Below are 21,465 nucleotides of genomic sequence, written 5' to 3' on the forward strand. Positions count from 1 at the left end.
TCTTCCAAAGGCACTATTTGCCTTGGCGAGTCTGTTGTCTATCTCGTTGTCAATCCTTGCATCTGTTGAAATGGTGCAGCCAAGATAGGTAAAGTGGTTGACCGTTTTGAGTTCTGTGTGCCCGATGGAGTTGTGGGGGGGCTGGTAGTCATGGTGCGGAGCTGGCTGATGGAGGACCTCAGTTTTCTTCAGGATGACTTCCAGGCCAAACATTTTGGCAGTTTCCGTAAAACAGGACGTCAAGTGCTGAAGAGCTGGCTCCGAATGGGCAACTAAAGCGGTATCATCTGCAAAGAGTAGTTCATGGACAAGTTGCTCTTGTGTCTTGGTGTGAGCTTGCAGGTGCCTCAGATTGAAGGGACTGCCATCCGTGCGGTACCGGATGTAAACAGCGTCTTCATTGTTGAGGTCTTTCATGGCTTGTTTCAGCATCATGCTGTAGAAGATTGAAAAGAGGGTGTGAGAACGCAGCCTTGCTTCACGCCATTGTTAATGGAGAAGGGTTCAGAGAGCTCATTGCTGTATCTGACCCGAACTTGTTGGTTTTCATGCAGTTGGATAACCATGTTGAGGAACTTTGGGGGGCATCCGAGGCGCTCTAGTATTTGCCAAAGTTCTATCCTACTCACGGTGTCGAAGGCTTTGGTGAGGACAACAAAGGTGATGTAGAGTCCTTTGTTTTGTTCTCTGCACTTTTCTTGGAGCTGTCTGAGGGCAAAGACCGTGTCAGTACTTCCTCTGTTTGCGCGAAAGCCGCAATGTGATTCTGGGAGAACATTTTCGGCGACACTAGGTATTGTTCTATTTAGGAGAATCCTAGTGAAGATTTTGCCTGCAATGGAGAGCACTGGACCTCCAGTGAGCAACTAAATGCATTCTACCTACAAGCATGCAATACCAAGGATCACCACCCTCATCTGCCCCCTTTAAAAAAAACAGAAAGGCAGCTGTGACAGACTGATAAAATAATGGACTAAAGGCTAAATTAAGAGTACACAAATGGAGTATTAATAGTTACAATTACAGGCTGAGTCTGTCCGGCGGCTTGATGTGACGCCGGGACAGTCTCAACTGCTGCAGGGGTGAGATTGGAGTTGGAGACCCTGGTGGTGGCGATACTTGAGTTGGAGATGGTCCAATGGTTGGTGTCGCTGGGGATGGTGGAAATGATGGTGTAGTGGGTGGATGTTTGGTGCTGTCATCTATAGGTGTAAGGTTAGATTCTTGTGTGGTGGGGTGAAGAGTCCCTCAGTGGGGTTGACAATTGTTCATCCCCTTGGCCACAAGAGTTAGGTAGTTGGGTACCATGAGGTACTTGTGTGGGTGGGCTGGGTGTTTGAGGTGGAGGTGGTGACTCAGGCGTCGCAGCTGGTGTGAGGTATCGGACAGACATGGTGTCCTCCCTCCCATCTGGAAAAACAACAAAGGCATAATGTGGGTCAGCATGAAGGAGTTGAACTCATTCGACTAATGAATCTGATCTCCAGAGTTTCACATGACGCTTGAGCTTTACGGTTCCAGGGGTTGTGAGCCAGCTAGGCATAGTCCTTCCAGTAGTGGATTTCCTTGGGAAAGAAAACATGCGTTCGTGAGGAGTCACATTGGTGGCTGTGCTAAGGAGGGAGTGGATGGAATGTGGTACAGCTCAGAGAAGTTCCTACCAGTGGGAGACAGGGAAGTGTTTAGTTTTGAGAGCAAGGAGTATGACCTTCCAGATTGTGGAGTTTTCTTTCTCTACTTGTCCGTTACCTTGTGTATTGTAGCTAGTGGTATGGCTGCTGGCAATGCCTCTGGCCAGTAGGTACTGGTGGAGTTCATCACTCATGAAGGAGGATTCCTTGTCACTGTGTATATATTCTGGATAACCGAAGAGGAAGAAGAGGTGATCAAGGCAATTGATCACGTAGCGGAGGATGTTTCTTTGCAGGAAATTGTGAAAGAGAAATGGGAGAATTCATCGATAATATGTTGGCGTTGGGGGAAGGTAGGGGCTCTTTGAAGTCAATACTGAGACGTTCAAAGCGACAGGTGGATTTTTGAGGTTGTTGCGTGATGGGCAGTAAAACTGTGGTTTGGACTTTGCGCTGATTTGACAATTGCGAGTGATTGCGCAACCCTCATCAACAGAGTAAGGGAGGTTGCGAGATTTTCCAAAGTGGTAGAGTCTTGTAACCGCAGTGTCACATAGTTGATGTGTTAGGTTTGGAGTTGAGCAAAATTTACAGAGGCACAAGTACCTCTGGATAGGGCATCGGAGGGTTCATTGAGTTTGTCTGAGTGGTACAGAATGTCGAAGTTGAAGGTGGATAGTTCCAATCTCCAGCAGAGTATTTTGTCATTTTTAATTTTGCTACAAGCCTGGTTGTTGAACATGAAGGCCACAGATGGTTGGTTGGTGACTGGGTTGAATCGTCTACCTGCTAGATAATGCCGCCAGTGTCTAATTGTTTCAACAATTGCCTGAGCCTCTTTTTCTACTGAGGAGTGTTGTATTTCAGAGCCCTGCAGGGGGCGGGAGAAGAAGGCAACAGATCTGCCTGCTTGATTTAGGGTAGCAGCCAGGGCAAAATCTAAGGTATTACTTTCCACTTGGAATGGCTTAGATTCGTTGATAGTGTGCATGGAGGCTCTGACAATATCTTGCTTGATTCTAGTGAAGGCAGCAAGAGCTTGTTCTGAGAAGGGGAAAGAGGACGTTTTGTCTGCGTAGCGAGGTACCCACTGGGCATAGTAGGAGAAAAATCCCAGACATCTTTTAAGGGTTTTATGAGTTGTAGGGACCAGTAGTTCCATGAGAGGGCGCATCTGTCAGGATCTGGTCTGATCACACCATTTTTGATGACATAGCCCAGGATGGACAATTTAGTTCCACAAAACATACTCTTTTGTTCATTGTTTGTGAGGTTTAGGTTCTGGGCAACTTTGAGAAATTTGTCAAGATTAGCGTCATGATCTTGTAAGTTGTGATTGCATATTGTGACATTATCTAAGTAAGGGTAGGTGGTGGTTAGGATTGTCATCCACCATGCAGTCCATTTCTCTCTGGAATGCAGACACTCTGTTAATGACCTCAAAAGGGATGCGGAGAAATTGACACAGCCTACGATCATCTTCAAAAGCCATATAAATACGATCACTTAAATGAATGGGCAGCTGGTGAAAGGCAGATTTCAAGTCTATAGTGGAGAAAACCTTGTAGCGGGCTATATTGTTCACCATTATTAAGGATGTAATAGCGGAGTATATGACTGGCAGAGAAGGGATCAGACAGAGTCAACATGGATTTACAAAAGGTAAATCGTGCTTGACAAATCTATTGGAATTCTTTGAGATGGTGACAGGTAAAATAGATGGGGGAGAGCCAGTGGATGTGGTGTACCTGGACTTCCAAAAGGCCTTCGATAAGGTCCCGCATAAACGACTGGCTTACAAAATCAAGGCTCATGGGATTGGGGGGAAAGTATTGATGTGGATTGAGAACTGGCTGGCAGGTAGAAGACAGAGAGTTGGGATAAATGGCTTGTTTTCTGAGTGGCAGGCGGTGACCAGTGGGGTGCCACAGGGATCTGTACTGGGACCCCAGCTGTTCACAATTTACATTAATGATCTGGATGAGGGGATTGGATGTAATATCTCCAAATTTGCAGATGACAATAAGCTAGGAGGGGTTGTGTGCACGGAAGAGGGGGTTAGGAAGCTCCAGAGTGATTTGGATAAATTGAGGGACTGGGCAGATACATGGCAAATGCACTACAATGTGGATAAATGTGAGGTTATCCACTTTGGTAATACAAACCGGAGGGCAGATTACTATTTGAATGGCAATAGATTAAGAGATGGGGAAGTGCAGAGAGACCTAGGGGTACTTGTACACCAGTCTCTAAAGGCGAGCATGCAGGTACAGCAGGCGGTTAAAAAGGCAAATGGTAGGTTGGCCTTCATATCAAGAGGATTTGAGTATAGGCACAAGGATACCTTACTGCAGCTGTACAGGGCCTTGGTGAGACTACACCTGGAGTATTGTGTGCAGTTATGCTCACCTTATCTAAGGAAGGATGTTCTTGCAATGGAGGGAGTGCAGAGGCGATTCACCAGGCTGATACCTGGAATGGCAGGAATGACTTATGAAGAAAGATTGCGCAAATTGGGATTGTACTCGCTGGAGTTTAGAAGATTGAGAGGGGATCTCATAGAGACATATAAAATTCTGGCAGGACTGGACAGAATGGATGCAGATGGGATGTTTCCAATGATGGGAAAATCCAGAACCCGGGGCCATGGTTTGAGGATAATAGGCAAACCATTTAGGACCGAGATGAGGAGGAATTTCTTTACCCAGAGGGTGGTGAATCTGTGGAATTCATTGCCACAGAGGGCAGTAGAGGCAGGTTCATTAAATATATTTAAGAGGGAATTAGATCTATTTCTTCAGTATAAGGGTATTAAAGGTTATGGAGAGAAGGCGGGGACGGGGTACTGAACTTTAAGATCAGCCATGATCTCGTTGAATGGCGGAGCAGGCTCGAAGGGTCGAATGACCTACTCCTGCTCCTATCTTCTATATTTCTATGTTTCTATGCTTTAGATTTCCTGACACCATCATGAAAGGCTTTAATTAAAAGTTAATTACATTCTTAATCTAAATCTGTACATTTGTAGTATGTGTTTACAGTACAGTGATGCAAATGAATCATAAACTCTCTGATTCATTTGCCTAGAAAGAGGCCAGACAGAGTTAGTGGTCTAAACCAGACACAGTGTGGGTGGGGGGGGGGGGGGGGGGGAGGATGTAGTCTTAATGGCGTTTGGAGGAAAACCATCCAGACAAACTTTCATTTTAATTTTTCTTAATTTAAGGCATCCCAAGACCAATAAGAAACAGGAATGAACATCAACCAAGAGCAAGTAAAGCCATGAGGAAGAATGGTAAAGTTAGAAATATGAAAATGAAAAAAAGAGAAAGGATTTGAGTCTTTCAATGCACTCACTATCACTAAGCACTGTTGGAAAGTGCAAAAGTGCATGTGTGTGTTTAAATAGCTGGGTGACATTTTCTGCCTGGCTTCACATGTGAAGAATATTCATTGTAAATAGATAGCCAGCACTGATGTACTGGTGCCCCAGCAGAAATCTGACAACTTCAATGAATTAAAGAGTAAAATAGAGTCTATTAACAACGCTGTACTTCCCTCAAGTTTCAACATCATTTCAGTACTGAAATTAACTGCAATATTTTACAAGATTGTCTCTTCAGTAAACAAAATATTTTTATTTCATATTTCCAGATTTGCAGCATTTTATTTTACAAGATCATAAAGGTAAGTTTTCAATAAAAGTTTATCTAATAAAAATATAAGCTTTAAACATCTAATATTTTCTGTAATGTATGATTGAAATCTTTATGACAAAATTCAAATTAAATATTTAGGTTATTATGATCAGTGAACTGAATGCATGTTGGAGGAAAGATTCATAAATGGATTAATGGAAAGAAGTGGTTCAATTGGGATGGAAAACACATGGAAAAATCAACATGGAAATATGAGCAGGGTGGATTACAACTTCCTAATTTTAAGAATTATTACAAAGCAGCACAATTGAGGTTTCTTGCTTCTTTATTTAGAAATATTAAACCAGCGTGAATGGAAATTGCGTTGAATACAACTAGAGAAGATATAGCTGAAGAATTTATTTATAAATGGGAACCGAGGTTGATTACTGCTGTCAGGGATACCCATTACTGAAACATTGGATTAATATTTGGATAAGATTAATTTAGAAAATGATTGAGGCTCTCTATCTCCAAAAATGCCATTACTCAATCCTCTTATATCATTCACAAAAGATCATCCTTTTTTAAATATATGGTATTGTAAAGGAATTTGTAAATTAGGGGCTTGCTATGAGGAGTGGTCGATTGATGTCATTTGATCAATTGAGAACTAAATATGATATTCTGCGTAATACCCTTTTTTGTTATTTTCAATTGACAGCTTATTTGAGAGATAAATTAGTATCGGGAATAGTATTAATGAATTGTACTGATTTAGAACGATTGGTTGCTTATTTCATTGATATAAATGAAATTACAGGAAAAAATGCCTAAATTATGTTTATTTAGGTGTAAGGAAAGATGGGAACATGATTTAAGTATTTCAATAAATCAGAAACACAGGGAGGTTGGAAATGCTGGAATCTGAAGCTAAACACAGTCTTCTGGATGATGGATCAATAAAGATTTTGCAGCGCTTAACAGCGACGCTTTTTTTCTCACTGACTGTTGAACTTTGACCAGCTGGGTTCCTCTGGCAGATTGTATTTAGCTCTAGTGGGATGGTCCTATATATATATCAGACTGCGACCAGTGTCTTTACAGAACAAGAAACTTGGACTGAAGATAAGCCTCTACACAAAATAGAAAATTAATGCTTTCTGCTGAGGAGAGACTCGTTGATTGAACCCCAAGAATATTGATATTCTTTATCAATACAGGAGCCTAACCTTTTATCTGGGATTCCAAACATCGGCAACCTCCAAAAACTAGCACTTTTTTGGGTAATAAAAATGCTCAACTGCCTTTCTCCTCACCTCCGCTGTTCATCCCCCCAGCCCTCCATTGCCTGTCCCTGGCCGTCTGTCGTTCCTCCTGCCACTGCCCCCTAGCTATCTGTCATGCTCCCATCATCTAACTCCCAACATGCCCACCCCCATCATCTGACTCTTGATGCAGCAGCAGGGGTGTGGTGCTGCCAACCCTGGAGTTCACTCGCGGCAGAGGCTGGCAACGGCTCAATGTGGGAGCAATGGCAGTCTTTGTTATCCTAGAACCACTCTGGTGTTGCTTGGGGAATTATGGGTAAGGGAGACAGCCATTGATCCCACATTCAGTCAGCCACCACCTGTTTCTCTCCCACCAGGTGCTCGGGGCCAAAAGTAACCTTTCCATTGAAGGTAAGAGAGGATGGGGACAGCGGGTATGGGGACAGGGGTCTGAGCCAGTTTTATTTTGAAGTTGTACTTTAAAATTAAAAAAACATGCTAGTGATATTATGGTCTTCTATGGACTTTATTTATCTCAATTAATTTAACCCCGCGTGTCCCCTGTTTTGTGCAATTTTGAAACTGCATTTTCTTAAAGGGACCGCCATTTTAAAATGATTCTGAAATCCAGAAGATTCTGAACAACGGCAAGTATCTGGTCTTGAAGATCCCGGATAAAAGGTTAGGCATCTGTAATTTGGATGAGGGATCAGGTGCTAGTTTGGTGATGATTCAAAGCGAGATGGCAGTGTTCATACAGACAGACTTCAACAGGATTTCAAATGTCTGTGTGAATGGCAGATAGGAACAATATGAAAAATGTGATGTGATCCTCTTTGGTAAACAAAATAGAAACACATAAATCTTTACAAATCGTGAGAGATTGAAAGGTGTTGGTGTTCAAAGAAACCTGGTGACTGTAAAAAAAATCACTGAAAATATGTAGGTGAAGAAAGCAGTTAAGGCAAATGGTACATTAATCTTGATATTAATAAAATTTGTTTACAACAATAGATTCATCTTGATCCATTTATATAGTCATGATGGAAATGTATACAGAATAATGAGTAAAGATGTGGACTCCCCACCTCAGGGTGAATATAATTGCAAAAGACAAAATGCAACATAAGATCACTAAATTGATTTGGTTTATTGTATGAGAGGGATGAGGCTGGATTTTAACCTCGTTTAAATGTACAAAACTTTTCAGGCTTAAAGGGGTAAATGCAAATAGACTATCTTCCTGGTTCAGCTCCTTATAAACAAGGGTCACTATCTCAAAATACAGAGTTTGCCATTTGGGACAGAGGTGTGGAGAATGTCCTTTATCCACAGGATAATGAATCTCTGGAGCTCTATCTAAGAGAAATGTGGAACCTCAGTTGTTTGGTACATTGAAAGCAGAGCTTGATAAAACTTTGGATAATAAAGGAATCAGCAAAGCTTCTAAGAACACTGAAACTCAATTAGTTTTGAAAGACCTGCTGGTAGTTCAATTTCAAAGGACCTCTTCTCCACACCATGAATTTTGGCAAGAGAAAATCCAAAGTCATAGTAGATGCAAAGCATTGGTGTAACTGCTGAGATTCGACTGACAGAGAAATAATGACCTAAATTTATTATTCATCCACCGTCACATCATCAACAGAAATATAATGACCTCTTGGAGTTGTTTCTTCAGCCCACGTATGTAGGAGACTGTACTGGCAGAAGTCTTGCTCCACTTTAGTAAACATATCTATGCCTGAGATCATTTTCCAGTCCTTTCTGGCAGGCAAGCAGATTTTCTTTACTTGTTTCTCTTTCGGTGTAAAGCCAAAGAACCTCTTGATATGCTTCAAAGCATACAGTTGAGAATGTTTTTTAGCTGTCATTTGAAAGAGAACAGCTTCATTTTCTATGTACTGAGCCCAATAGTTCAAGTGTAAAAAGCTGAGTGGAGAGCAGTATCTTGGTATACAGACTACCAGAAAACCAGCGACGGTCACACAAGTTATCAAAAGCCAACCAGCCACCTATGAAAGAAAGAAAACAATGTTGAAAATATCTAGTTAACAATAAAGTATTTACATTCAAATTTGTGGAGTTAATAATATTTATATGAGCAGAAAACGAATGCAAGAGATGTCAGATGCTGAAATTTGGAGCAAAAGGTGCAAATGTGATGGATTCTAATACACGGTATATTATCTGTGAGCAAAACAATTGATGTTATTATGTTGGATGAAGATATTTGGAGAATAATTTAACATGATACAATGGTGTAAAATGTATGATAACAGAAATTTCATTCTTGAATTTGCTTTCAAGATCAATTATTGTATGGAGAAGTTTCAGTGCCATTGGACTTAAATTTACATGTTGCTCTTTTAATCTTGTCCAATTATAAAATTTTATTTTTAAATAATTCTTGAGATTTAATCTTGTTGCATCATTTGGTAAACAATTTTGCAGCATCCTTTACAGTCACATAGAAAACTAGAATGTTTCTTTTATGCATTTCTTCAGAATGAATTTAGAGAAATACCAGATCTTGCCAGTAAACAATCGTGCAAACAAAACAAAGGAATGGAAGATGAAGAATAGTGAGGAATAATGTGAGGATTAGAAAAGCAGAATATTATATAAATGGTATGATGATTTTAAGAAAAATCTACTGGAAAGAAACAAAGTTAGCGATCAGGTACCACAAATAATTACAAATTACAAAGCTTAAAGCCCTCCAAAAGGTAATGGACACAGCCCATTACCCCTCCCCACTATCAAGAACATCTAGAGGGAATGCTGCCATAGGAGAGCAGCAGCAATCCTCAAGGATCTATATCACCCAGCACATGCTCTGTTCTCACTGCTACGATCAGGAAAGAGGTATAGGTACCACAAGATTCACACCACCAGGTTCAGGAACAGAGGCTACCCCTCCACCATCAGACTCCTCAATAACAAACTCAATCAGAGACTCGTTTAAGGATTCTTGCACTGTATTGATTTTTTTTTCTCTCTGTATTGCATAGTTTGTTTACATTTCTTTATTTGTTTACATGTGTACATTGTGTTTAGTCTTTTTTTGCACTACCAATATGTGGTAATTCTGCCTCGCCTACAGCAAAAAGAATTTCAGGGTTGTGTTTGTGTGTCATGTATGTACTCTGACAATAAATCTGAAATCTAATTACAAAAGCAAAAATGAGTAGGGGGAACGGACAGACAGCCAGGGACAGGCAATGGACAGCTGGGGGGAGGAGTAAGGCAGTTGAGTGTTTTTATTACCCAAAAATTAGTAAGCACTCAGCAGTTGTGTAGCTTTTGTGGAGAGAAGAACTGAATAACTTTCAGATCAAGAACCTTCTATGAGAAGTGAGGAAATTTAGAAATCAACCATGTTTTAATTTGGAGAGGAAAGAGAAGTGGAGGGATCAAACAGAATATTTGTGTCAGGAATGGTGGAGGCTTATTAATTGCATATGATCTACCTGGGGGTGCAAGCATTTGAATATATATGAAAATAAAAGGGTTAAAAAAGAAGGGAAAAGGGAAAAAAAATCAGAGGATAGGGGAAGTGTGAGATACAAGCTGGAAGAGCCAAACGGTGCAGAAACTGCAATTATGAAATAAAACTAAATAAAATATGATGGAAACATTCAGCAAATCTGAGACTTTTTTTAGAGAGAAAAAGAGTAAATGTTTTACTCTTTAATTAACTCAACAAATTGAAAGGTGGTAATTACTGAAAAAGCTATGGAGTAAAATAATCTAAAATCTTGCTGCTACAACTGTGCAGGACTTCACTGAGATTAATAGTGAACAATTGTGTAGAATTTGGATTTCTTTATTTTACAATAAGCTATTCTTTTTTGAAAGGCAAAGCAGTAGAGATTCATTTTGTTGAATCCTGGTATAAAGGTTTATTTAATGAGGAAATTTAAATTAATCTTGTCTCTCTTAAATTTCAAAGTATGGGAGGTGATCTTTCTGAAACTTAGGTTCCTGAAATAGATTATATGAGCCTGTTTTCAGTTGGAGATTATGGAACTAGGGATGTAAAAGATTGTGTAAAGTGTCAGCTACAAGAATTGAGGAAAAAAATATCACCTTTGTGTTGTAGCAAATATGAGATGTACATCTAATGGCAGATCAGTGTCAAACATACTGCATGAACCACATTGGAAGTAGGTCTTTTAACATTCCAACAGGAGCTATTCCACTTGGATATGGCGACAGTAATCTAACCCAAATTCAGTAGTTAAATGATTATTCAGTTGAGAAGTAGAGCTGCATAGCACCAGATAGAAATAAGCACATATAGATGGCGCCATCTGCAACATTTACATTTGAACTCTGCTTAATATAAGAGAATGCTTCTTCACTCAGAGAGTGGTGGCTGAGTGGAATGATCCTGAAGAGGTAGTTGCAGCAGGGTCAATTCTGTCATTTAAGAGGAGGTTAGATGAGTACATGGATGTGAGGTGGTTGACGGGTTATGGGCAAGGAAATGGGTAGGTGGAACTAGTGGAGTTTCATGTAAATCGGTGCGGACAAGAAGGGCCAATATGGCCTGTTTCTGTACTGTAAATTGTTATATGGTTATATGGTTAAGGTAAGTGTGAATCTTCATTTGTATTAGGCACGAGACCATACTCTAATTATATGTTCAATTTGAGGTCATTGATGTGCGCATGTTTCTCAGGCACCCTCAGCTGGAAATGAAGCTGAATTCCCTATTAATTAGTTAGAATCTTTCAGCTCGAAAACAGCTCCATAGACCCAGCACATCCATGCTGAACAATGTTCCCTCTTGCTTGAGTCCCTCTTGCTTGAGTCCCTCTTGCTTGAGTCCCTCTTGCTTGAGTCCCTCTTGCTTGAGTCCCTCTTGCTTGAGTCCCTCTTGCTTGAGTCCCTCTTGCTTGAGTCCCTCTTGCTTGAGTCCCTCTTGCTTGAGTCCCTCTTGCTTGAGTCCCTCTTGCTTGAGTCCCTCTTGCTTGAGTCCCTCTTGCTTGAGTCCCTCTTGCTTGAGTCCCTCTTGCTTGAGTCCCTCTTGCTTGAGTCCCTCTTGCTTGAGTCCCTCTTGCTTGAGTCCCTCTTGCTTGAGTCCCTCTTGCTTGAGTCCCTCTTGCTTGAGTCCCTCTTGCTTGAGTCCCTCTTGCTTGAGTCCCTCTTGCTTGAGTCCCTCTTGCTTGAGTCCCTCTTGCTTGAGTCCCTCTTGCTTGAGTCCCTCTTGCTTGAGTCCCTCTTGCTTGAGTCCCTCTTGCTTGAGTCCCTCTTGCTTGAGTCCCTCTTGCTTGAGTCCCACTTGCCCACACTAGGCCCATATCTCTTCAATCCCTTCCCATTGAAGTAGTTATCTATCTTTCCTAAAGGAAACTAATATACCTGCTTCTACCACTTTATCTCACAGCTCATTCTAAACTCTTGTCTTTTTCTCTTTTCCCTTTACACTTAGCTGATTATTCTCTTAGTGTAATATCAATCCACTCAGAGAGTTTCTGATTCATTTGCATCACTGTACAATAAACCCAAGCTACAAATGTGCAGATTTAGATTAAGAAAATTATTTACTTTTAATTAAAGCCTTTCATGATCATGTCAGGAAATTCTAAAGAATCTCACAATATGTGGCTTTTGAAGTTGTAAAGGTTAAAATGCAAGTTCCAAACAAATTCTGCAAGCAGCCATAGATGTTGATAACTTTGTTTGAATGTCTCCATAGAAAATCTTCTTAGCCAAGGCCTCTTACTCTGCATGTTTAAGATAAACAGCCAGTTTTGATTTCCATTGTTTTGCAAAGATAGAGGGACTTAAAATGTTCCAAAAACTTTTATTGACCATTTAAAGTATCATTTTAAGCATCATTTAATCATAGTTTTACACCATATAACAAAGTAACCTATATGAAGTTCAATAAACCGTGAAAAGCTTAACTTTGGTACGGATCTTTTTTGAATGAGTCATAAACAACAATGTCTCTACAGGTAATTATAAAGGAAGATAGTCACAACATTTAGTCAATAAAAGAAGAACTATTGACTCGTTACTCAATAAAAGATGGAATTTAAGACAATAGAAAGTTGGAAATTGGATTTGGAGTTTGGACTGGATCAATTGGGCTGTTTTGAGCATTTTGATTATATTACTAATGTGTATATGTACAGATTGTAGTGTAGGATGACTGTGATTGGCTGAGAGCATAGCCACACCTACTGACAGGTCTTAAAGGATTGCTCCTAGCCAGACCAGGTCATTCTGGACTGTTCGACCTACATGTGATATTCTCCAGTCTTTTAGTTAATAAAAGCCTTGGTTTGGATCAACAAGTCTTTGGTTCTTTCGACGCGCTCTACACCGCATTGGACAAAGATGGGAGTCAAATGCCATCTTATGGAGGGTTATACCAGGTGCTCCCGGCAAGTATTAGAAATCCGGGTGAACAAAGAAACATGCACCTAGGCATGATAAGACAAGATGAGATAGCTGCATCATTAATGCAGATACAGACACTCTCTGTTCTGCCCAAGAGAGAGAATCTATTTTTTTAATAGCAGTTCACGAGAGGACCACCACAAGAACTTGTAAAGATTTGCCAACATATGAATCCTAATGTATGATTCAAACAGGCTAAGTGGTTACTTGAGAAGCATTTTGGTGACAAGTATAGAATTTCTAAAGCTTATATACAAAAGGTTCTTTCATGGTCATTAATAAGACCAGAGGACACAAAGGGTTATCAAGCTTACGTCCTCTTTCTAAAAGGATGTTATAATGTCATAACGGAGATTGGCCATCTTCAAGAACTTTACATACCTCAGAATATGGTAAACATTGTAGATAAATTACCCAACCAGATGAGGGAATTATGGAGAAGTTAAGTTGCTGAATACCAAACAATAACAGCTATTTTTAAGTATTTGGTGGAGTTCATTGAAGGACAAGTGGACGTTGTCACAGATCCAGTGTATGGAATTAAAAGTACTTAAAAAGGGAGTAAAGAACTCGAAAAGTCCAAATCACATCCTCAGCTAAAAATGAAGAACAGTACATTGTCACCTTCCTGACAGTGGTGGATAAAGAAATTAAGGAAAATGCAAGTTTGCCTGTTGTGAAGAAATGTTTGTTCTGTAATGATAAGCATGATTTGGAAAAGTGTGCTCAGATGGAAAAGAAGGCACATACTGAGAAAATCACTTTTTTTGAAGGACAATGGAGTCTGTTTTGACTGTGTAAAGGATGCATCAGCAAAAACTGCAAAAGGCGACTCAGCTGTGATATATGCAGCCAAAGGCATCCCAAAATACTACATATCTTTCAGGAAAAGAAGAATACGGAAAAGGAGTAAACAGCAAGAAAAGAAGCAGTTGAAAACAGTGCTAAAGCTTCAGATTGGACAAATTACTGGGGCCAGTGAAAATACTGCAAACTTTTCATAGAACCTGTGCAGGTCAAGGCCAAGAAAGGGAGTGCAATAGTGCGCACTTATGCATTTCTTGACCCAGGTACCACCCATTTTGCACCGTGGGGCCTAATGAATAGGCTTAATCTTCAAAGAAGTATGAAAATTCTACTGAGAACCATGGGTCAGAATCAGATTCAGGATTTATTGCCATGAACAAGTCATGAAATTCAGTGTTTTGCGGCAGCATCTCAGTGCAAACATACGTATTATAACTATCTTACAACATGGCTATAAAAAATAAAATTAAATAATAATAAAAATAATAGTGCATGAAAAATAAGGCAGTGCCTTTGGTTCATTGATTATTCAGGAATCTGATGGCAGTGGGGAAGAAGCTGTCCTTGTGGCATTGAGCATTCATCTTTAAGCTCCTGTATCTTTTCCCAGATGGTAGTAAAGAGGGTATGGCCTGGGTGGTGGGGGTCTTTGAGGATAGAAACCATTTTTTTAAGACACCGCCTCATGTAGATGTCCTCATGGAGTGGTCTGGTGCCTGTGATGTCACAGGCTGAGTTAACAACCCTCTGGAGTTTATTCCAGTCCTGACAGTTGGTACCAGGCAGTGATGCAACCAGCCAGAATGCTCTCCACGGTACCCTTATAGAAGTTTATGAGAGTTTTTGGGGTGACATACCAAATTTCCTCGGACACCTCACAAACTATAGCCACTGGTGAGCCTTCTTTGTGATTGCATCAATGTGGAGGCTCCAGAACAGATCCTCAGAGATGTTGACACCCAGTAATTTGAAGCACTTGCTCCTCTATACTACTACAATCAATTCAATTCAGGACTCACAGATATGAAGTCTCATGAATACAATATTCGATATGCATTGCTTTATGCAAGATAGAGGACAGTTGAATATTTTCTACTATATTTCAATGAAGCATTTCCTAGAACCTGCTTTTAAGTGTTCAATGTTCGACAAGAAATACACAGATAAGGAAAAGAAAATGACCTTCTCCAGGCGATTTTGAAGGAAGATAGTTGTGACAGAAGCATGGCAACTGTTAAGCACAGAAATTATATTTTTTTTCCTGGATTTTGTTTTGATATCTGCTGGGGAATAAAAAAAACTTGGAATATAAAAACTATTTGAATAATTTATTTCAGGTGCTATTTGATTTAATATTTGATAACAAAGTTATAGGAGCACATAAGTGAGCCTAGTGCTATAAATGGAGACAATTGTACCTCCATTTGCCACACTTTTCTCAAAGAATACTGCAGTTTGAACTAGATAAAACATTTAGCAAGATTGAGATTGAGACTTTAGTAAGGTTAGTGACTACAGAACAAGTTTTAAATAGACATAACATGCAAATCACTGATCTACTATAATCATTATGAAGCCTTATTTATTTTAATTTATTTAGATATACAGCACAGTAACAAGCCATTTTGGCCCACAGGTCCATGCCACACAATTGACCTACAATCCCCAGTACATTTTGAATGATGGCAGGAAACCAGAGCTCCCAGAGAAAACCTATGCAGACACGGGGAGAATGTACAAACTCCTTACAGACAGTGCAGGATTTGATCCCCAGTCCCAGTCGTTGGTGCAGTTACAGCGTTGCACTGACTGCTATACTAACCACTCCAACCCTTGAATTGCTTCCAAAAATGTTGACACTTTTTTCTACTTTAAAAATAAAATTCTGGCAAGGAGTATTGCTAAGCTATTTAACCATTCCTGCCCTCTCTGTTAAAATACTGTCAGTTTGCCAGAGGACCATTTAGCTGCCACAGCCTTGGATACTTGCACACTGCCTTGTTTGTTGACACTAATAGTCTGTCAGGAGCTGCAGGCAGGAAGAAAGTGTTGAGTGGAACAGAGCAGAGGATCCACAAATCCAGTCTGTACCCCAGCACGCACATTCCTGCAGCGCTTCTTCACCAGTCATTCAGCAGATTTTCTAAATTGCCAACTGTAACTCCATGATGAATCAGAATATTGATTGGTTTTAAAATATTTTAGATAATTGAACAAATCAATTCAATGCTATTGCCTGGAATCAGCGTATACAAAGGGAACTGTAAAGCCAAGCACAGTTATTCAGCCTTACATACCTGTGACTGGAACAGAAGAATACGATTGCCTTCATTTCTTATTTCACTGAAGTTTTTTATTTCCACGATTTTCATAGTTGGACAAGGAAAGCAGGCAAGAATGTCTCTCCGTTCATGTGGACTCATATTCTCAAAAACTTTCCATCTATCAACTGATAGAAACTCACTCATAGCACAATTGTAGTACAAGCCATTTAGTAGAGTAACTGCGATCCAAGTTACTGGAGCAACTAGGGCTGTTAACATTATGCTGACAAGGACATAGCAGATCAATTTGAAATTTTTATGCATTAAATCTGAGCCATTTCTCAAACTCATTATGAGTTTCCAGGTCAGATTATTAATGGCAAATCCAATAATTAGCAGCACCAGGGCAGGAACTGCACCAAAGGCCAGACCATAGTATAAATTTATGGTTGGCTTGCATGGACATTTGAAAGCAAAGACGGAAAATGCTTGCTGGCCAAAGATTGTTGATAGAGTAATCAATGAAGCTAGAATTGTTTTCTGTTTGTTTTCAAGAAATGACAAGAGATTAGAAATTAACATTTTTTTTTGTAAAAAAAATTATACTCTTCACCTGACCCTACAAGTCGACACCACTGTACGGCCTTCAATTCAAGGATAATTTTATAAAAAAATAGACCACAGTAAACGCAACTACCGGTACTCAAAAAATGCAATGCCATTTCCTTTGTTGCAACATCATTTCCATTTTGAGGCATTTTATAATATGTAGATGATGGAAAATATATTTAGTTTTTCTTCATGCTTTGGTATTTCATGTTTCTTCCAAGGTCACTGTTTTATCATTTTACTTTTAAATGGACTCATTATCACACTTCTCAATTTATAATTCATGAATGATGCTGCTTTAGCAACAGAAACCTGTATTGAAATAGTAATTTTGACATTGTTACACTGCCTACAGGAGCATTAACCAAAAATAGCTGAGCCATGTCGAATTTTAGTTAAAATACATAGGTTTTAAAGAGCATCTGACAGGTGCAAGGAAAGAAGGAGAGACTGATGGGTTTGGGAAGGAAACTCTAGAACTTATTTCTTCCTTCTTTGGCTTGGCTTCGCGGACGAAGATTTATGGAGGGGGTAAAAAGTCCACGTCAGCTGCAGGCTCGTTTGTGGCTGACAAGTCCGATGCGGGACAGGTAGACACGATTGCAGCGGTTGCAGGGGAAAATTGGTTGGTTGGGGTTGGGTGTTGGGTTTTTCCTCCCTTGCCTTTTGTCAGTGAGGTGGGCTCTGCGGTCTTCTTCAAAGGAGGTTGCTGCCCGCCAAACTGTGAGGCGCCAAGATGCACGGTTTGAGGCGTTATCAGCCCACTGGCGGTGGTCAATGTGGCAGGCACCAAGAGATTTCTTTAGGCAGTCCTTGTACCTTTTCTTTGGTGCACCTCTGTCACGGTGGCCAGTGGAGAGCTCGCCATATAACACGATCTTGGGAAGGCGATGGTCCTCCATTCTGGAGACGTGACCCATCCAGCGCAGCTGGATGTTCAGCAGCGTGGATATACAGTAGATAAAGGCATGTCTATCAATGGTGAAGCAAGGATTTACAAGATGTTACATATTTGGGAGGGTTATGAAACTGGAGAAATTACAGATGTAAAGAAAGGTGAGGTTATTGAGGGATTTAAAAATATAGATGTGAACTTTAAAACTGAATCATATACAGGAATCAATACACCAAGTATAGCAGTGATTAATGAAAGGAATACACTATATTAGGGTGCAGCAAGCAGAATTTTGAGTTACTTTAAATACATTGAGGATGCAAGATAGTTTCTGGTCTCAGTAGCACTGAAAAGAATCAGGATCATAGATCAGAAAGGCTTATCGGAGGGTTTCAGCAGTAGTTGAGGTGAAGCTGAATGGAATTGGGTGATGTTATGATTGAAAGACCTTAAGACTAAATGGTCTGAGTATGAGAGTTTGGCGATTGCAAAAGCACTAATAAAAGAGTGGAGCAGAGGTTGGGGACAAGTGATCTGAGCTGGGTCCAATGAAAAGTTAGATGAAACTGGTGACGAGAATGTGGTGGTATCAGGAGGCAATGAGAGAGAGAGGGAGAGAGAGAGAGAGAGCACAACAGTGATCATTGAGCAGAGTATCGATAGGCTGCCTGCTGGGCCCTTACTAAAAAAATAGGAGCTGTGCAAACCAGTTTGTAGCACTAAATATTTCAATTTAGTTAGCAATTCACAATTCTGAATGTGAAAGTTCACTGGGCTGCCTTTTATTTTTCTATTGTTAAAAGAATAAGGAAGAACAATATAGACAAGCAGTCACAAAGGGTATTTATCCCTCTAAATATGTTTTTGGGCAATCCTTTGGAAGAATATGACTGGCTTCCAGGCCATGCAGTGGTCAAGATTCTGACTTTGACCTCAATTATGAGGCTGTTTACATGTGGCAGGGACTTTTCAAGTCATGAAGGGTATTCTTTTCTGAAGGGGGTAAGATTGGGTTTTAACTTTCTGAAAGTAATGTGTTTATTCCTCTTTGTGTCCCCACCTAGGTTCATCTAACTACAATGTTTTGCTTGAGGATCACATTCACATTTCAGCATTCTGACTACTGAGGCACATTTAAATTTGTTGGGATAACTTGACCAAAATTAAAACTAGATCAAAATTTGGTCTAAAATTAAACACCTTAGAAGGTGTTCACCAGAAAGAGGGACCTTGATGAGTGTGGAACAGAGTAATATGCTGGAGAATGTCAAGAAATGCTGAATTTTCTAAAAGTCATTTGGATAAGTATGTCATCAGAATTCAACACAATATACTCCAAGTCACTATGGGAAATGATGGTGTTAATGATGACCTTTGCATCCTCCCAGACCACAGACAATTGAAGGATGGCAAATGTAGTTATCTTGTTCACATCACCAACCTACCATCATCAATTTATTTTGTCATAGACTAAATGTAAGTAGGCTCTTTCCCCTGAGGACAGGGGAGGTTGGAACAAGAGAGCATAAGTTAAGGTTAAGGGTGAAAAACTCCAGGAGAAATTTTAGAGGATGCTTCTTCACTCAGAGAGTGGTGTCAGAATGGAATGATCTTCCAGAGGATATAGTTGCGGCAGGGTCCTTTCCATCATTTAAGAGAAGGTTGGATGTGTACATAGATATGAGGGGGTTGGAGGGTTATGGGCGTAGAGTGGGAGGGGAGAACTAGTGTAGTTGTTCAAGTGAACCGGCGGACTCGAAGGGCTGATATGGCCAGTTTGCACGCTGTAAACTGTTATATGGTTACCTTATAATTCTCATAATCCTTTTCTGACATTTAATTCCTAAACTTTATGTGTGCTACCTTCTTGCTGTTGACTTACTGCTCCATCTCCATTGTCAACCATGGTTCCTTTACCATACCATCCCTTGCCTGTCTCAATGGGAAAACCCTCATGCAAGTGGTCCGCATCTCTGCTGTGCATTTCCCAGAGAACGTATGTTCCTAATTTACTTCCCAAGTTCCTACCTAATAGCAATGTAATTAGCTTTTCCCCAATTCATCTGCTCCTATCTTTGTCTATAAAGGTTAGGAAATCATGGTCAATATTTCTAAAATGCTCACCCAGCAAGAGATCTGTCACCTAATCAGGTTTATTACCCAATTCATGGATCTAGTGCAATCTCTCCTCTAGTCAGCCTGTCCATTTATGTCAGCAATTGTTTTTGGACACATCTCACTGGTTCTTCCCTATCTAACCATTTTGCACTAAAGGTATACCAATCAACATTAGGGAATTTGAAGTGTCCAATGGTAACAACCAGTTATTTTTGCACCTTTCCAAAATCTGACTGCTTATCTGTTCCACAGTGGCTCAGATTGGGGGAAGGGGGTGGTGGTGGGGGGGGGGGGGGGGTTGCTATCATATATTCCCAGTAGAGTTACTTCCTTCCTGTTTTGGATTTCCACCCTCACTGACTCAACAGGCAATCCCTCCATGATAATGTCCCATTCTGCAGCTGAGATGCTCTCCTTGATTTGAAATACCACCATTTGGCTCTTTTATCTGCTTCCCTATCTCTTTTGAAACAACTAAACTCCAGAACAGTCCTGCCCTTACATCAGCCAATTCTCTGTAATAACCATATTATTGTAGTCTATATGTCGATTCATGGCGAAACACCCTACTCACATTAAAATAAACATATTTAGAACCTCTACATTAATGCCCCATCCACCACTTGTCCCTCCTCACAACCTCACTGTACATTGCATCTATCTTTCCACCATCTGCTCTATCAACTGACCTAATATTTTGGTTTCCACCCCCCTCCCCTCAATCCTTCCCCCGCCTAGTTAATGTTGTGGCACTTTCAAGCTCCTTTAATTGTGACTGCTAGCTGACAGTTGTTTTGTTGACCTGGAGACTCCAATGTACATGTCTGCATGGGAATTCCTCTGGGTGCTCCATTTTTTCCCCCCATCCTTCAAAATATACAGGGATTGTTGGTTAATTTGGGCAGCAGAGGTTTATGGGGTAGACAGACTGGTACCATTGCCGGAGCAGGCTCAATGGGCCATTTTTGGCCTACTCCTGTTCCTATTTCCTATGTTCCTATGTATGTCTAAATTTAAATTTTAAATCCATCAGCAATGCCAAAAATTGCTATGCATGCTATTGATCCTTTTTTATTGCCAAAAAATTATCAGGAGTACCAACATGTGTTCCAAATAGAAGTACTTAATTGATCTTTGCTGTTGGAAAAAAAAAGGCTTGGAATTGGCCAGAAATGTGATTTGCCCTGTGTTAAAGTGATTTTCATCCAGCTTTCAGCGTAGTCTTTAAACAACTAAGATTTTCAGACCAGCAACTTAAATGGTAATCTGAGCAGCAGTACAGGCAGTCCCCGGGTTAAAAACAAGTTCCGTTACTTAGGTCTGTCTTTAACTCAAATTTATATCAAGTCGGAACAAGTACATACAATCCTTATTTAAGGTCAGATAATCAAATGTTTATCTTTGTATATACCTGTAGTATATATTTTAGCTTTCTATGCATGCAAAACACTTAAGAAACACTTCCAAATGCACTACAGCATCTTAAACAATAATACAGTATACAATTGGATGATGTAGGAGAAGATGGAGAGATGGCTACTGTTGGAGAGGATGGACCTGGTGCTGGAGAGTCAGGGTTTAATCCTATTGCTGGAGAGGTTTGGGGGGGGGGGGGGGAAGTGGGCGTGCGGTTTACTACTGGAGTCAATTTCTTGGGAGGTTTGTACAGAGCTTTTCTTTTTCTTGTCGTAAATGGCCTTAAATCCCCTGGTAGATTTGGTACAGTACAAATACAGTACAGGTGTATTAGGATTTTTGCCACGTGAAACTTAGAGGTGGAAACAGCTGGAGAGAAGCATCTGTTTATTTCTAGCT

General features: G+C 40.3%; 2 protein-coding genes across 17 annotated transcripts in view; one reads left to right on the forward strand and one right to left on the reverse strand.

The window, feature by feature from the left end:
- Nucleotides 1-21,465, forward strand: part of LOC138736769 (trafficking protein particle complex subunit 3-like) — a 136,406-nt gene that overhangs the window by 59,182 nt on the left and 55,759 nt on the right. For 10 of the 16 annotated variants that reach the window (XM_069886795.1, XM_069886794.1, XM_069886802.1 and 7 more), the window contains 2 exons: nt 4,858-4,926; nt 5,286-5,318. The exons of 2 other annotated variants lie outside the window; for them this stretch is intronic. The gene's annotated coding sequence lies outside the window, so the exon portion shown is untranslated. Of the gene's footprint in view, nt 1-4,857; nt 4,927-5,285; nt 5,319-7,138; nt 7,222-21,465 lie in introns of all 16 variants that reach the window. 4 more of the 16 variants (XM_069886805.1, XM_069886808.1, XM_069886800.1 and 1 more) reach the window with 3 other exon arrangements.
- On the reverse strand, nt 7,676-16,673 carry LOC138736767 (calcium homeostasis modulator protein 4). Its single transcript, XM_069886792.1, has 2 exons — nt 16,062-16,673; nt 7,676-8,555 (listed from the first exon to the last, which is right to left on the reverse strand). The coding sequence occupies exons 1-2, from the start codon at nt 16,608-16,610 to the stop codon at nt 8,160-8,162; spliced, it is 945 nt and encodes a 314-aa protein (XP_069742893.1). The 5' UTR covers nt 16,611-16,673; the 3' UTR covers nt 7,676-8,159.

The sequence above is a fragment of the Narcine bancroftii genome, chromosome 6, assembly GCF_036971445.1.
Source record: "Narcine bancroftii isolate sNarBan1 chromosome 6, sNarBan1.hap1, whole genome shotgun sequence".
Taxonomy (NCBI): Eukaryota; Metazoa; Chordata; class Chondrichthyes; order Torpediniformes; family Narcinidae; genus Narcine; species Narcine bancroftii.